This window comes from Cheilinus undulatus, linkage group 11, assembly GCF_018320785.1.
Source record: "Cheilinus undulatus linkage group 11, ASM1832078v1, whole genome shotgun sequence".
NCBI lineage: Eukaryota > Metazoa > Chordata > Actinopteri > Labriformes > Labridae > Cheilinus > Cheilinus undulatus.
The window spans coordinates 49,335,454-49,353,466 of record NC_054875.1 but is presented as its reverse complement, the minus strand read 5'-3'; the positions used below and the strand labels follow the sequence as shown (position 1 = coordinate 49,353,466).

The 18,013-nt window shown below is 40.5% G+C and overlaps 1 protein-coding gene across 1 annotated transcript; it reads left to right on the top strand.

The window, feature by feature from the left end:
- Positions 1-1,018: 1,018 nt before the first annotated feature.
- uxt (ubiquitously-expressed, prefoldin-like chaperone) lies at positions 1,019-12,090 on the top strand. Its single transcript, XM_041799566.1, has 6 exons — positions 1,019-1,279; positions 3,250-3,331; positions 3,875-3,942; positions 6,257-6,364; positions 6,635-6,698; positions 11,537-12,090. The coding sequence occupies exons 1-6, from the start codon at positions 1,182-1,184 to the stop codon at positions 11,597-11,599; spliced, it is 483 nt and encodes a 160-aa protein (XP_041655500.1). The 5' UTR covers positions 1,019-1,181; the 3' UTR covers positions 11,600-12,090.
- Positions 12,091-18,013: the final 5,923 nt, after the last annotated feature.

The window sequence follows — 18,013 nt, the reverse complement described above, 5'->3', positions numbered from 1 at the left end:
TTAACCGCAGCTGGCATTCATGAAGTTGCATTACTGCCATCTTCAGTTTCTCGTCCACGGGTGTCAAACTCAAGGCCCGGGGGCCAAATCCGGCCCGTGGTGCAGCTATACCGGATCATATATTTTTATTCTAACTGTGTGTTAGAAATTGGTGTTTTCTCTATATTTTCAATTTCGCATCTCACAGTTATGACTCAAAGTTACGGTTTTGACTTTTTACTTTATATTAAAAGCTTTACATCTCATAACTTTGACTTTATATCTCATATTTTTACCTTTAAGATTAATCATTTTAAATTTTAAGTCCTATTTAGACCTCTTAAAGTCATGATTTCAACTTTTATCTCACATTTTGACCTTTTTCAACTCCTAACTTTAACTTTTATCTGATTTTTTTTTTTACCCTAAAATGCATATCTTTGATTCATCTCAGTTTTTTGACCTTTTAAAATCATAATTTTGACTTTTATCTGACATTTTAACCTTTTTCAACTCCCAGCTTTAACTTTTATCTCATTTTTTACCTTAAAAACGCAGGGTATTTTTAATCTCAGTTTTTTGACCTTTTAAAATCATGATTTCAACTTTTATCTCACGTTTTGACCTTTTTAACTCCTAACTTAAATTTTATCTCATTTTTTAACCTTTAAAAAGCATGATTCTTAATTTTATTTCATATTTTGACATTTGGAACTCATGATTTCAATGTTTGCCTCATACTTTGACTATTAGAATTATGATTTTAACTTTCATCTCAGTTTTTGACCTTTAAAAGTTCAAATTTCAAAATTCTATCTTATATTTTCCCTTTAAAAACATTATTTTGATTTAAATAAATTTAATTTAATTTTTTAATTTAATTTAATTTAATTTACCTGATGAATCACATCGCAAAAATGGATGATGATTTGTGTTTTTTCTTCTTCTTCTTCTTCTTATTATCATTATTCCACTTCGGTTGCTTTGCATTTATTTTGAAATCAGGAAGTACATACTGACGCTTTCTCCATATCCGGGTCATAGCGGTGTTTACATGAGGCTGCTGACTTCTGTGATGCAACATGGAAACCTTTTAGTCCTGCGAACATGAAGCAGAAACGTTAAACTATTCGTTATTTTCATAGTCAGCGGATAACGGAGGAATTTATTTGTCTGCAACCGGAAGTTTAAATTACAGAACGATGTCTGAGCCCGTGAAAGCTAATGCTAATGCTAACGTGGATCAGAAGATTCTTCAGTATGAACATTTCATCAACGAAGTTCTGAAGAGAGATTTACAGTAAGAAACAGATTCGTAATCATTAAAGACAAGGTTTAGTTATACAGGAGGGTTTCAATGAAGGAAATACTTAGTTAAAATGTTGCATCACTGTAGTTTATGTTTGAAAAAGAAAAATATCTGAAGGTTATTATTAAATCTAGTACAGTGTTACTCAGCCAAAGAGCCAAATAGTTGAAATATCTTTGCAAGAGCCACAATCTAAGTGGTGAAAAGTGGCAAAAATGGCTTCTAAGTAGCAATAAAAATAAGTTAAAGGGGGCAAAAATGGTCCAAAAGTCCAATCCAATCCAACTTTATTTGTTAAGCACTTTAAAACAACCACAGTTGGCCAAAGTGCTGAGAAGAAATACAAATACATTAAAATACATAGCAGCTCACATGAGATAAAAGATCACTACATATAAAATACAGAATCAATTTAAAAGACATAAACATGAGTAAAATGAAAAGGCACGCATAAAAGAAATCAAATAAATAAAGTCGACGACTACTGTGTGTCAAAGGTCAGAGAAAGAGATGAGCCTTGAGAAGAGATTTAAAAACAGGCAGAGAAGAGCCCTGTTTAAAGAGCCGAGGTAGATCGATCCATGGTTTTGGAGTCGCAACAGCAAACACATGTTTTTGCCAAAAGTGGCAAAAACATGGCAAGAAAATGACAGAAAAGTGACTTAATTGGGCAAAAAGCAGTCAAGAGTGGCAAAATGGGGCAACAAAATAGGGAACAAGTGGTATTTAATGGCAAAAGGTAGCTTACATGGGCAAAAAAATGTGAAAAGGGGCAAAAGTTGGATAAAAGTGGCTTTAAGTGGCAAAAACATGGTCAAAAAAGAGGAAAGAAGTGGTATTTAATGGCAAAAAGTAGCTTAAAATGGTGAAAAGTGGTGAAAAAATGGGGCAAAAGTGGCAAAAAATTGAAAAAAGTGTCAAAAACAAGTTTCAAAAATGGTGAAAAAAGAGGAAACAAGTGGTATTGTATGGCACAAGGTAGCTTAAATGGGCAAAAAATGGTGAAAAGGGGTAAAAATTGGATAAAAGTGGCTAAAAGAAGTTTCAAAAATGGTCAAAAATGAGGAAACAAGTGGTATTTTATGGCAAAAGGTAGCTGAAATGGGCAAAAAAAATGGTGAAACGGGCAAAAGTTGTCCTAAAGTGGCTAAAAGAAGTTTAAAAAAATGGGCAAAAACGAGGAAACAAGTGGTGTTTAATGCCAAAAGGTAGCTTAAAAGGGTGAAACGTGGTGAAAAAATGGTGAAAAGGGTCAAAAATGGGCAAAAGTGGCAAAAATTAGAAGAAAGTGTCCAAAAGAAATTGCAAAAAGGGGCACGTAATGGTAAAAGGTAGCTTAAATGGGCAAAAAGTGGCAAAAAAAATTGTGAAAAAGGGCAGAAATGGGGGAGAGTGTCAAAAAGAAGTGGCAAAAATGGGCAAAAAAGTGGTTTTTAATGGCAAAGGTAGCTTTATTGGGTGAAAAGTGGCACCAAACAGTGCAAAAGGGCAAAAATGGGACAATTATGTTTGACAAAGCCTTCTGTATACGTCTAGGAAACAAACTGATTAATGTGATTAACTTCTGAGGTCAAAGTTTCCCTTCTCTTAGGTTTCAAGGGGAATAATATTTTAAGTGAAGACTTAAAAGAGCCACAAATCATCACAAAAGAGCCACATGTGGCTCAAGAGGCACGTTGAGTATCAGTGATCTCGTGTTTGTCTTGGCTTCGATTTGTTTTAACATTCATTATAGAATTGATTTAATAATTTCAGCAAGAGATGATACTAGTTCAGTTATTAGTAGCGACATAGCTTGGAAACCTTCATGGTAGTTTTTTCATGTGTCACAGTCATCTAAACAATATATAGATATTTTATTTTAACTCTGAGTTAGGAGGAGGTCTTACATGGTCCCTGGGTTCCTAGCTGCTCATCTCTGGTCTAAACTGGATTATTAAGTTTTCTTTTTGATTTTTCAGGAGGGTGTTTGAGCAGAGAGACTCGGTCTATGAGAAGATTTCTCAGTACCTGCAGCTGAAAAACACCATCCAGACTCTGCAGGTAAATACGTTAGGGTTGTCACAACGCCGGAATTTTAAACTTTGATACAATTACAATAAAAAAAAGATCCAGCTACTTAATTTAAGTCTAGAAGCTTTGCACACCAGAGGCTTTTGTGTGAATTTATTAAACATTTTTTTCAACCCTGTAGCCAGCAAATCCTTCAAGCCAAGCTCTCATACCAACAACATAATTTTGCAGGGCAAACTTGCAGCTTTTATTGTTTCAGATCGTGGATGATTTCTCCAAAGTTTTCACTTCCAACGAGCATACATCTGACCAATCAAAACTTTAGTGAAAGAATTTGAAGGCAAATTTAACAGAGTAGCAAGATTTTCTTCTGTATAGATTTCCTTTTGTCTCTAGCCAGTGCTTAGTTATTTTAGTCTTTAATCTGATATTATATGATAGTAAAGGATGGAGATGTTTGCAACCAAATGTGACTTCATGTGTGATTATTTTATTTAGAGCATGCATCCTTTATTTATATGTAATTATTCAGAAGCTAACGTCTTGTTGTGACACGTGTGTGTCTGTCTGCAGGAGTCGGGCTCTCAGCAGCTGAAGACAGAAGTCGATCTGGGCTGTAACTTCTACGTCCAGGCTGAAGTGTAAGCTGATTGTTGATACTTCATAAACACTGTTAACACTGACCTAAGGATAATTAAAATCCAATACTTTTAAGGTTTTTACACAGGACGGACAGGACAGTGTGTGTATTGGGGGGGGGGGGCATTTATGTAAAATGGGCCATTAGAATCTGACTATTAAATGTTAGATTTACAGCATGCACTAGAACATAAATTGGTCACTGAAAAACCAGCTAACAAAAGCTTCAAACTAAAAAATCACTTGGAAAGCACAGTCTTCCGCCATCAGACCTATCTCCCTATAGTGAAGAACCCTTTAAAAAATTCCTGGATCTGTCCCCATGTGACCCCCCCACCTCGGCATTCGCCAATTACTCCCTCCCCAGTGGGGTGGATACACGGTGAGGCAAAGCATTGGCTTCGCTACAGTTGGACTGTCATGGTGGAAGTATTGCCTGCTGGTGCCAGCAGATGCACTGACAGTCTCACCCATGGTCTCACCGAATGACTGGAAGTCATGGCAGAAGGTGAATATTCCTCTATTCCTCCCAGCATTGTGAGTATTCTCGCTACAATTCGCTGTCTTTCTCTCTGTTATGCTCCGACTCGTCTTCCCGACCAGGCGTGCGTCTTTCAAACTCTATAAACTCCAAAACTTTGAATAGAAACACACCCAAAAATGCTGCTGGGATTGAAGTTACTCATAGCCGCCATCTCCTGGTGTAAAGTGGTAACAGCGCAGACCTCCGCCATTAGCCCTATCTCCCAATAGTAAAGAATCCTTTAAAGAATTCCTAGATCCAGACGGTGATCTAACCTGACACGCCAGGAAAGCTTCAATACGAAACCTTTGAGAAAAGGCAGAGGCTTTGAAAAAAACTTGGAGTGTGATTGGATGAATGTTCTGTCTGTCACATCTCTACGGGCCAATCAGAGCAACAAAACAAAACACGTGACGTAGCTGCTATCGAGCTGCTCGTGCACAGCTACGGGGAATAACGCGAAACATGGCAACTATAGACATGTATGTACTCGACTTTTGTGGTTTTTAAAAGAAAACAACTCGCTGCTGATCTTTGTTCTTCTTTTATCGAAGAAATGTCGTCAAGTTCTGATAAAACTTGCGCTTTAGCAGCATCCACGCTAATCTCTTCCGCCATAATTGTACCGGCCTCTTGCTGCTGCTTGTTTACGTCACGACTCTGCCACTGCCCCTCGTTGCTGATTGGTCCTGTCACTTTCTAACCAGGCCCAAACAGTTCAGATGGGAGCTTAACAAGATGGATTCGCCAGTGAAAAACAAGGAAATGGGCGTATCCATTTGCTTTGCAAGGTTAACGGTGATCCAGATCACTCCCAAAATCTAATCAGTTCTTCCTTATGCCGTTTCTGACATTTCCTGAAAATTTCATCAAAATCCGTCCATAACTTTTTGAGTAATGTTGCTAACAACAGACTAACTAACTAACTAACAAACCCTGCCGATTACATAACCTCCTTGGTGGAGGTAACAAAGACTGTAATGGTGGTGTGGGCCACGTCTGCAATTGAGAACGCCCTGCATCCAAAGCTGCACAACTTGGACACGCTCCCACTTGCGGTCTCTGTTTGGCAGTCACTAGAAAGACATGGTTTTAGAGGAAGAACTGGACTGGCCCACACAGAGTCCTGACCTCAACCCCGTCCAGCACCTTTTGGATGAACTGGAGCAGAGATTGTGAGCCAGGCCTTCTGGTCCAACATCAGAGCCTGACCTCATAAATGCTCTACAGAATGGGAGGACACACATTCACACAGAAACACTCCAAGAAGAGTGGAGGCTGTTGGAGCTGCAGAAGGAGGATAACTCCAGATTAAAGTACATGGATTTAAATGCAGTGTCACTACAGTCCCTGTTGATATAATGGTCTGGTGGCTGAATACTTTTGTCCACATAGTGTATGTTGGCACAGATTTCCACAGCACGTCTAGACTTGCCCTGCCACACCATTTGACAAACACTCGTCTAGGCTGAGAATTTTGAATGCATTTCTCTTAATTTAGCACGATTTAAAATATGTACAAACAAATGATTTAACCTATGATGAACCTCTATTTTAATCACACATAAAATTAATAATAAGTTTTTGTTCAGCTCTTTTGAAAAAAGAGGTTCACTAAGTGCTTTGACAGAATTAAAGACATACATCTGAACATGGTGTTAAATAAAAAATGTGATCTAAGCACTTTGGTATTATTTTTTATAAAACACGTAAACATTTCAACTTATATTCAAACACGGGTGTTTGAATGATTTATTTACAGCTCCTCTGCCCGGCTCTTCTCTTGTTTCCAGAGAGGACTCGTCCAGGATCTACGTGGCGGTTGGTTACGGTTTCTTCTTGGAGATGACTCATGATGAGGCTCTGAGATTCATCGAGAAGAAGACGAGTCAGCTCACAGCGTCAGTACAGCGTTTTAAAGAAAAGAAGCACGACTGGAAGTGCAGTACTTCCACACAGTTAACTTCTTCTTTGGTGGTTTAATGCATGCAGTCACCATAAGCCTCCAGCAGAGGGCAGCACATTAAAATAAACATTTTGATTTCTCCTGCAGAATTATTCAGATAAAGTTCCTTTGAGATGACAATCATCTGTAGTGTGTTAGCTTTATGCTAGCTGTGTGCATTGTTTTAAAGGAGAGATGCTAACATTGCTAACGCTGTGTGTTTCAGCTTCACGGAGCAGCTCACCAAAGACTCTGCAAAGATTAAGGCCAACATCCGGATGGTTCTGGAGGTCTGTTTGTTCTACACTCACATGAATAAAGCTGTTCTGCTCCTTTATCAGGTCTGTTTATTAACATTGATCATAATTCACAGGGAAAAGTGAAGATAAGTGGTTTTCAGTCCCTCTCTGTCCCTTTTTAATGGGTGTATGACTCCCTTTCTTAAATGACACCAAATATAAATAACATTAACAGAGTCAAATCATTTTTAACCCTTCTCATATTCAATTACTCAATATCACAATCAACCTTTATTTATAACGGAGAAATCACTGAAGAGACAACCGTCATTAATAAAGATGTTAAAGTTAAAGAGGAACCTTAAAGAGGATTCATAACAGTTAAAAACAGAAGAGAAACTGATTAAAGACATTAAAATCATGAACTCAGGACATTCTTGAAATAGAAAAGGAAGTGAAACGAGAAAAAGAACCCAACTTGTTCAGTATTTACCATCATAAATAAGGATTGATTTTTTTCTACCTGTTGTCTGTAGTCCGTCCTTTGAGTAAACAGTTCATAAAATGTCAAATATTCAGAAACATAAAGCAGCGGTCTAGGGGGATGGTGGAACATAATCTAAGATAAGACTTTATTGATCCTTAGAGGGGAAATTCTGGCATTGCAGCAACACAATGGGTGGTATAATACAATAGAATTGAACAATAGAACTAAATAAAGTTACATAAACAAGTAAATAAGTTACAGTATATATACTAGGGGTGTAACAGAACAGAAAAATTTCAGTTCAGTATGTACCTCGGTTTTGAAGTCACGGTTCCATACGTTTGTGGTACGGTAATTAAAGCGAATAAGTAAAATTTAATTTTTTAAAATGAAATTGTACTAAAAAAATAGGCAGGGGTGCAGGTGGCCCAGTGGTTTAAGGCACGCCCCATGTACGCGGAAGGCCCGGGTTCAAATCTGACCTGAGGCCCTTTACTGCATGTCTGTCCCCTGCTCTCATCCCTGTTTCTGACTCTATCCACTGTCCTCCTCTGTCCAATAAAGGCACAAAAAGAGTTCCTAAACAGGACACTGTAATCTGGGAATATTCAGGCTGTTGCTGTTTGCTGTGGTTGTGTGGTTGCCAGGACAGCGTGGCACTGAGTTGTTCTCTGGTTTTCCGTCTGTGTATGAGTTTCATCCCACATGTATTCGTTCGGTACACGTCTGTACCGTACCGAGAGGCCCGTACCAAACGGATACAGTACGAATACACGTACCTCTACACCTCTAATAAATTCACATTCGTTGCAAGCGATAGTAACAAAGTGACACGTGTTTGTGTAAGGGGACATGGTACGCTTGTTGGCAGCAAGTTATTTACAGAGAAGTGCTATGCCATGACCATGCAAGAGGGTCTGGCTGCAGCCCTCAAGCAAACCTCTATGCTGGGGCTTCGGCTGGAGACCTCTACGGTGGGGCGAAACCTCTTCGCTGGGGCGTGACGTACATTGCCCAAGCCTACGCTGGGGTGTGCAGCGTGTTAGCTGTTGTTAGCATGACCTAGCTGTTGTTAGCATGACTACATAACTGTGCTTATGACACATTAGCATAGCCCCGTACACTGGGGCTTCTTCGCCCCAGCGTAGTGGTCTACGCTGGACTGTGCAGACGCCGACTCGTATGCTGGGGCGAACCCCAACTGGTTCGGTTTAGGCGTTTAAATCCGACTGGTTAGATTTAGGCATTAAAGCCCAACTGGTTAGAGTTAGAGTCAGCCTGTCGGCAAGCGGATAGAGCTGAAATTTCGTCACAGGCAATATACGTCACGCCCCAGCGTAGAGGTCTCCAACCGAACGCCCCAGCGTAGAGGTTTGCCCGAGGGCTGCAGCCAGATGCCTCTCTGAACATGAGGTAGTGCAAAAAAGTAGAATGGTATGTTAGATGTGCAGTGTGGAGGAGCAAGATTATAATACAAGATGTGCAGATAACAGTTGGTATTGTAGTATGAATATTAATATCAAGTTAAGGTGTAAAAATAATATAAAATAGTACAGTATAGCATAGTATAATATACTGTAGAATATAAAATAATATTGTATACTATAATATAATACAGCATTATATATGCAACAGTCATGGCATGATGAATATTAATAGTAAGTGTACAGTGAATATAGAATAAGAGTTCCAGTTTAAATGACAGTAATAATGTTACAGCACAGTGCGTCCAGGTTGAGATTGATAAGTTCCAAATATGTCAGATATAACTGTTCAGTGCAGAGACAGACCGTGGCTCCCACTGCTGTTGTCCAGTCTAATGGCAGCAGGAACAAAAGAGCGTCTGAAGCGCTCACTTTTACACCTGGGTGGGATGAGGCGATGCTGAATTAGCTGCCCATGTGCCACAGCTCACTGTGGAGAGGGTGAGAGGGGTTATTCAAGATGGAGGTGATTTTGTCCTTCACCCTCCTCTCAGCCACAGTCTCCAGACAGTCCAGTTCTAGACCAAAACCACAGAGCGGGCCTTCCTCACCAGTTTGTTGAGCATGTAAGAAAGGATGTTTCCTAACCTGACGAGATATTTCACATTCATCTGGGAAAGCTCCCATAGAAAGTGTTTGGAAGGGCAGGACTTTTCAGAATCAGTTTTATTGCTGAGTACATTTTCACATACGGGGAATTTGACTTCTGTTTGGTGCAAAACAGACAACAGAAGAAAAGTATTACAAGGCAATTTCAACTTAAGTAGATTACTATTGAAAAATAAAGTAGCAAAATAAAAATTTAAAACAATGTAAAATCACTAAAGTATGTACAAGGTGCAACAGGAGAAACTGCAGGTTTGCAGATTTACTGGTGATTAGCTTGCAATGCAGTTTTTTCTGCAACAGTTCCAGCTGCTGTTGGACCTCCTAGAGGTTCTCTAGCCTGGGTAACAGGAGCAGAAATCAAGAAAAAAGTCTACACGCACATCCAGGTGGGACTAACAATGAACAGAAAGACATCTCACACACTGCAGGGCTCCAAAAATATAATTATTTATTGCACCAGCGTGATGTTTTGAGCAGCGTTGCTCTTCATCAGACTAAAGTGACAAGTGCAAAGCGCCTCATTATATACAGGTGAAGGTAATCAGATAGACAACCACATGATCCAGTCCATGAGTCATCACGTGAACAAGTTTCAAGAAAAACACGTCCACATACAACCTAGTGACTGTGTGTGAGATCTACAATTTCAAATGTTCAGGATATAGTGCTTAATTGTTAACCTCATTGTAGAGAAAAAAGTATGTGAAAAGTATGTGAACCCTTTGGGGTTTCTTGGATTTCTGCATGAATTGCTCAACAAATGTGTTCTGATCTTCATCTAAGTCACAACAATAGACAAACACAGTCTGCTTAAACTAATACTGCACAAAAAATGATATGTTTTCATGTTTTTATTGAACAAACCATGTAAACATTCACAGTGCAGGGTATGTGAACCTTTGGATTTAATAACTGGTTGACCATCCTTTGGCAGCAATAACCTCAACCAAACGTTTCCTGTAGTTGCAGATCAGACCTGCACAACGGTCAGGAGGAATTTTGGACCATTCCTCTTTACAAAACTGTTTCAGGTCAGCAGTATTCTTGGGATGTCTGGTGTCATGCCACAACATCTCAATCGAGTTGAGGTCAGGACTCTGACGGGGCCACTCCAGAAGGTGTATTTTCTTCTGTTGAAGCCATTCTGTTGTTGATTTACTTCTATGCTTTGGGTCGTTGTCCTGTCGCATCACCCTTCCTCTGTTGAGCTTCAGTTTGTGGACAGATGGTCTTAAGTTTTCCTGCGAAATGTCTTGATAAACTTGGGAATTCATTTTTCCATCAATGACAGCAATCCATCCAGGCCCTGAGGCAGCAAAGCAGCCCCAAACCATGACGGCCCCTCCACCATATTTCACAGTTGGGATAAGGTTTTGATGTTTTTTTCTCCAAACATAGCATTGTGTGTTCCTTCCAAACAACTCAATTTTAGTTTCATCTGTCCACAGAATATTTTGCCAGTAGTGCTGTGGAACATCCAGGTGCTCTTTTGCAAACTTCAAACATGCAGCAGTGTTTTTTTTGGACAGCAGTGGCTTCCTCCGTGGTGTCCTCCCATGAACTCCATTCTTGTTTAATGTTTTACTTATTGTAGATTTGTCAACACAAATGTTAGCAGAGACTTCTGTAAGTCTTTAGCTGACACTCTAGGATTCTTCTTCACCTCACTGAGCATTCTGCGCTGTGCTCTTGCAGTCATCTTTACAGGACGACCACGCCTAGGGAGAGTAGCAACAGTGCTGAACCTTCTCCATTTGTAGACAGTCTGTCTTACCGTGGGCACATGAAAATCAAGGCTTTTAGAGATACTTTTGTAACCCTTTCCAGCTTCACGCAAGTCAACAATTCTTGATCGTAGGTCTTCTGAGAGCTCTGTTGTGCCAGGCATGGTTAACATCAGGCAGTGCTTCTTGAGAACAGCAAACTCAAAACTGGTGTGTGTTTTTTTATAGGGCAGGGCAGCTTTAACCAACACATCCAATCTCATCACATTGACTGGACTCCAGGTTGGCTGACTCCTGGCTCCAATTAGCTCTTGGAGAAGTCATTAGCCTAGGGGTTCACATACTTTTTCTTGCAACTGTATGTAACGTAACAATTTTGCAAAAACAATTTTTCTTAGCACTCAGCCTCAGCATAAAGCTGGATGCCAGCCTCTGGACATGTTTAGGGAAAATCACTCACAAACAGACTAAAAAGCAAAAGGCCAGCTGGTCAGCTTCCACGCGCTGCTCTCCAGATGTGATCAACATGTCTCCACACTGAGCCAGAGGAGAAATCTGATTGGCTGTTTCTCTTCTTCTCCTCAGGGTCTGAGGGAGCTGCAGGGTCTGGCTGACCTGCCGGAGAGCAGAAGAGGAGACATTTTCTAGACTCTTCTGGACCGAAGTGACAGGTAGCTGATGCATTCAGACTGAAGAGCATCGCAGGGGAGAGGAGAGGAGGAAATGTGACTGTCCTCACAGCTGATTAAAGTCATCATCCAGGACATTTGAACCCTGGAGAAAGTACAGGATCTGATCCACCACAGACAAAGACCCTGTGGGAAACGTGACAGGAGGATGATGACTGTCAGTACTCAGACGTTTCATTTCAGCATCATCTGTGGCTGTCCAGGGAAGAAAGGTGTTAGATTCACATTTTGTCTTTTTTAAATGAGGAACTGTCCCCACAGTACCAGACCAGCAACGATACCAACAGCAAGCATCCCTACACCTTTAAATGATGGCACAAGGTGACTGTTAGGTCTTACAAGAGGGTGAAATCTGCAGCAGAGCTCTTTAGTTGAGGTAAATATAAATCCTTTTTATGGTGTGGCTGTTTTGTAAATCTGTACATGTTTAATAAATAATGATTTGGTTAAGAAGTTTGTCAACAGCTCAGTTTCTCCTGGTGTAGATCAGAGTAGAGTACCATGTAGTTCCTAACATGCTAAGCTGTCAGTCTTTTATACCCGCGGTGGTTCAGTGCAGTCTGTAGGGGTCAGGAGCCTCGTGGTTCTGTCTGCAGATCCATGCACACAGGCTGTCTACATGTATTTATGAGGATGTGCGTTCCTGCTTGGGGGTCGCGTGATGCCTTAACAAAAACGAAACAAACGACAAAAAAAAATAAAATTTCCCCACCCAATTTTGTTCCTATTATTTGCCACTTTTCATCAATTTCTGCACAATTTGGACCCATTAACATTTTTTACCCACTTTTTCAGACTTTACACCAATTTTGCCAAATCTTAGCCCATTTTTATCACCTTTTCCCACCATTTTAACACATTTTTGCCACTCTAAACCCTTTTTTTTTTTTTTCAATTTTAAACCCTTTCCATTTTTTTCTGCCTGTTTTTGCAACATCTAAACCAGTTCTTGCCACTTTCTGCCTCTGTTGATCCATTATTGGCACTATGAACCCCTTTTACCACTTTTGACACACATTTTTGCCCATTTTAACCACATTTCACTGTTTGTTATGCCCATTTTTGCCAGTTTAAACCACTTTTTCAAACTTTTAAATACAATTTCACAGAACTTTTCCTTTTACCCTCCTTATGGGGGGTAAAGGGGAAAGGGAATGTTCCTGAGCCCATGTGGTGATTTCACTACAGAATCATGCCTGTTTTTAATGCAGTGGCCCCCGGGGGGCCCTTCAGCCTTGTCCCTTTCTCACAGAAATTTCTCCAGTTTCTCTGAATCTGTTGATATTATGGACTGTAGATGGAGAAAGATTCAAAGTCTGAGCTATTTTACATTTAGGAATCTTTACTTCTGAGAGACTCTGCCTCTCTAAAATGCTCCTTTTATACCCAGTCATGCTGATAATTAACCTCATTAGTAATAAAATGCTCCTCCGGGTATTTTTCATACCACTTACTTTTCCAGCCTTTTGTTGCCCCATCCCTACTTTTTTGAGATATGTTGCTGCAATCAGTTTCAAAATGAGCTAATATTCTTCCTGAAATGTTAAACTGTCTCAGTTTAACTTCTGATTTTGTTGTTTCTGTTCTATTGTGAATCAAATATGGGTTTATGAGATTTGACATTCATTGACTTCTGATTTAATGACATTGTACACAGCGCCATCTTTTTTTGGAATTGGGGTTATAATAACAATGATAGTCATAATAATCATAACAGTAAATCAACACAAATAACAACAGGCTCCACTCCTCCAGTCTTAGACATCCGCGGGTTAATTGTTGAATTTCACCAGCATTAGCTGCAGATAAAGACCGTGCTTCTGCATTAAACCATCGGTAATGTGAACCTGGAGCAGATTTTATATTTCATAACATGGGCGTAGATGTTAAACAGCAGTTTGATGAGGAGTTATAAATACCATATCTGTAGTACTCTTTTAATAACAACTCTGAGCCGTCAGCTCCTCTCAGAGATGCTCAGTCAACAACACGGAGCCGGTTTCTGTGGCAACGGGATGCTAAATAGAGTCGGTGTGTAAAGAAGCCGAGAGATGACTCTTGAAATAGACACACGCACACTCGACATGCTCAGCCTCCTGAAGAGGAGACGCGTGACAGAGCCAGGACTGCAGCTGATTCACTGCCGACAGTGAACCCGCTCAGCACGGTCACGGGTTTGATACCCGGCTCTGCTCTCACTATCCCTCTGTGACTGAGGAAGGGAGCTCAAACTTCAGGTTTCTCACTGCTACGCTGACTTAAAATGTTTCTGATAGGCAGAAAAAATAAAGAAGAATAAGTATTTAGGATTTACCAGCCACCTTAAAACCTTTAAAATAATGTCATCTGTCTGTCAGACTGCTGACTGTGAGAGTTTGAGTATAACAATGTTTCATAGTCAAATCTAGTGATGCTGCAGGCTGAGTGAAAGCAGAACTGATGTACAGAGCCACGAAAACATGTGATCAGGCTGCGTGTTCACACAGAGACAGGAAAGGAAAATGCCACAAAAGATTGCCTTATAACAGGATTAAATGGTCTTCATAAAATCATTGATGAACATATGAAGTCAGCGTCTCATTGAGTTCAGGTGTTTGAGTCAGACACACAGGTGTATAAAATCCTCACCTATCCATGCAGTCTCAAACATCTGTGATCCTAAACAGGTCGTTCTGAAGAGCTCAGAGATGTCCAGCGTTCATGCTGGATATTCCACAGTCAGCTGTCAGTGATGTTATTAGAGAGTGGAAGAGTTTAGGAGCAACAGCAACATCACGTCACCACGTCACCAACTGCTAAGGATGATGGGTAAAAGTCTCCAAGTCCCTGCTGATTCCAACGCTGAAAAGTTCTGAACTTCTGCTGGCATTAAACACTAAAACTGCAGCAGGAGCTTCATGAATGGGTTTCCATAGCAACAGCTGCATGCACGCCTGGGCGAGTCTGGGTGTGGAGGATGCTGGGAGAACATTACCTGTCTGACTGTGAAGTTTGGTGGAGGAGGGATAATGATATGGGGCTGTTTTTCAGGGTCTGGTCTAGATCCCTTATCTCCAGTGAAGGCCAATCTTAATGCTTCAGCAGACCAAGACATTCTGGACAATGCTATGCTTCCAACAGTGTGGCAATAGTTTGGGGAGAAGCTTTTCTATTCCAGCATGACTGTGGCCCAAAGACCAAAGAAGGACGAGAAAGACCTGGTTTGATGACTGCAAAGCAAATTGCCCTCTACAGCAGTGGTTCTCTACCTTGGGGTCGGGACCCCTTTGGGGCTCGTGAGACACTTAGAGGGGGTCGCCAGATGCCCTAAAAAAACTATTAAGTTACACTGTTGCCACTTCACAACAATTTTATCAAATTTTAACCCCATTCTGTCATTTTTTCCACCAATTTTAACACAATTTTTTTCCTTTTAACACCTACTTTTGTCAGTTTTGAACTTTTCCACCACTTTTTTTCTGCCTGTTTTTGCCACTTCTAAAGTAATTCTTGTCACTTGAACTTAACTCTTTAAGCGCCAAAGTCGCAATATTGCAACAAGCAACATTGCTGAATTAAACAGGCTCTACCTGCAAATATGTGACCGAAGCCAGATAAGTTCCTGCAAGTCGGCATGCCGCTGTTTGAGAAAAATGGATACAAAGTCGTTTTCTTCAAAATGATCATTTTCCGTTTCTTCTCATTTTATGCAAGTCCGACATTTCACCTACTCATTAGATGAAAAAAGTAACACAAATGTGACATTTAAAAGCATTAATTTTGTGTTTTAAAATGCCCTATTCTCACAGTTGCTGCAAGGATATTGAGGGGAGGGGAAAGCGAAACTGCGGGGTGATAATTGGCCGCTCAGTCTCCCATTGTTCCCAGTTTTGCCCATTGAGATCAAAAATAACAAACACTGCATGGCTCAAATGCCACCCCCCTCGGCACGTAACTACAGCTGTTTCTAGTTATCACCTTTAACAACAAGCCTCAAGATGCACCCTGCAGCGAAGAAAAGTAGAAGAGACGATGAAGAAGGAGCAAGATTTATCAACAGACTTGCGACGACTTCAGGATCACTCGACAGTGAAAGTTTGATGAAGGCGGATTTCCTATGGGAATAGTTTGATGAGCGTCACCAGTCCGATTCAAAAACTTGGTTTGGGTGGACTTTATGTAAATGTGGCTCTATTGTTCACGCCCATTACCTCGCCTGCCTGAAGGTAGGAGAAGTCCTGAAACTTTGAGCCTGGTTTTCTCAGAAAAAAACAGGAACTAGAAGTTAACATTTAAATGAGCATATCTTTGTAAAATATGCTCAGATTAAGGTGTATGATAGACCGTTTGAAAGCTTGGAATCTACGCTTTCATAATGTGTAAAAAACTCAAAAATAACCTCGGACGACTTGCAGGACTTTTTACCAGCTTTGGTCACATATGGTGCCTAATGTTGTTGCTACTTTACACCAGGAGATGGCGGACATGAGTAACTTCAATACCAGCAGCATTTGTGGGCGTGTTTCTATTCAAAGTTTTGGAGTAAAAGATGCACCGCCAGTCAGGGAGACGAGGAAGTGGTTGTAGTCAGTGTGTAAAAGAAAGAAAGAGAGCGAATTGTAGAGAAAATACTCACAATTCCCAGAGGAATAGTGGAAATTTCACCCCTCTGACAATGACGTTCAGTCGTCCGGTGAGACCGAGACTGCCGGTGTGTCGGAGCCACCGTGACTCGGTGCACCATCAGAGTCCACAAGCAGCACATACCAAAGCAGATGCTTTTCCTCATTGTGGCTGGGGTGGGAGTAACCGGCGAACGCCGATGAAGGGACGTGGTGGGGGTTACAGGGGTGGTCAACACACGACGTTCAGAACAGAACTGCCGTGCGTCTGTGAGCAGCCACCGCGAGTCTGTGCACCATGAGAGTCCACAAGCAGCACATACCGAAGCCGATGCTTTTCCTCACGGTGGCCGGGGTGGGGACATGGTGGGGTTGCAGGGGTGGTCAAAACATGAATATTGACGGAGGTAGCCAGAATAAAAAAACAGCGGAGGTAGGGGCAGACGTGGAAGAAGCTGTGGCAGTGGAGGCCGCCTGGTGACGTCAGAATATGCAATGAGATGAGTGAATTTACTCCCATCACAAACTTTGGGTTACACTGAAGATTTTTCTCATTTACAGTATGCCTTTATCTCTAAACACTTTCAAGCTACTGACTTTTGAAATCTTGATATCATGATTGAATATTTTCTTGAAAAAACTCTGGCACCCAAAGGGTTAATGTTGCCTCTGTTGACCTATTATTGCTACTATTAATCTCTTTTTCCCACTTTTTATGCCCAATTTTTCCCATTTTAACCACATTTCATCATTTTATATGCCCATTTTTGCCAGTTTAACCAATTTCTGTCATTATCTGCCTATTTTTTCTTTCTCACTTAACCCTTTTTTGCCTGTTTATATCAATTTTTCTATTTCACCAAATTTCCACACATTTTTTGCTGATTTAAAGCCATTTCAGGCACTTTTAACTCCCTTTTACCACTATTTATGCCCACTTTTTCAGTTTTTATCTAATTTTTGCCACTCCAAACCCATTTCTGCTACTTTTAAAATCCAATTTCACCAACTTTTCCACAATTTTTTGCCTTTACTAATCCATTATAGCAATTTTTAAACCATTATAATAGTTTTTTAAACAAAGGGGATTTACATTTTTAAGAAGGCTATTTATTATATCAATGATTTAAAAAATCTTTGATAAGAGTGGTTATTTTTCAGGTTAAATTTAAGATATGAATATCACAGCTTAACTTTACAATGGACTATGGCTTTGCTGGCCCCCAGTTTGGCTGGGTCCCAGAAACCGCTTCCATTATCCCCTTTATGAACGGCCTTGTCTCCACATGACTGTTCTAGAAAGATCATGTCTGTGTTCATCCACCTTCAGGTCCAGTGGGGGTCCCCGGGCCTGGCACCTTTATTTTGGGGGTCGTAGGCTGAATCATTAAGACATCCTTTAACCATGAATGTCTGCAGTTTGGTGCTATTGTAGCACTAGAAAGAGAGGAATACCCATATGATTGTGCCGTGGTTTTCCCCAGACTGCTAGGGAAAGTTTCCGTTGTGCCTATGATTACACGTTTTTAAAATGTACATTATTTCATCAAACATCCCATTTCTGCAGAAAAACACCCTCTTGACTCTTCTCTAACTTTGGTCCACCACCATCTCGCCCTGGTCTCAGGTTATAAATGTAAACTGCACTCATTTTTACATTTAATCCATTACTACACTCATATTGTCGTTATAATCAACACCTCTCAGTCGCCTGATTAAAGTCAGGAAATATCTCTAAATGTGCTCGTTAATCTGAGTTTTACTATGAAGGA

Coding starts and splice junctions, on each gene's coding strand:
- uxt (XM_041799566.1), top strand. CDS start 1,182: ATGTCTGAGCCCGTGAAAGCTAATGCTAATGCTAACGTGGATCAGAAG. Junction 1,280..3,249: donor GTTCTGAAGAGAGATTTACA/GTAAGAAACAGA, acceptor TTGATTTTTCAG/GAGGGTGTTTGAGCAGAGAG. Junction 6,699..11,536: donor ACATCCGGATGGTTCTGGAG/GTCTGTTTGTTC, acceptor TCTTCTCCTCAG/GGTCTGAGGGAGCTGCAGGG.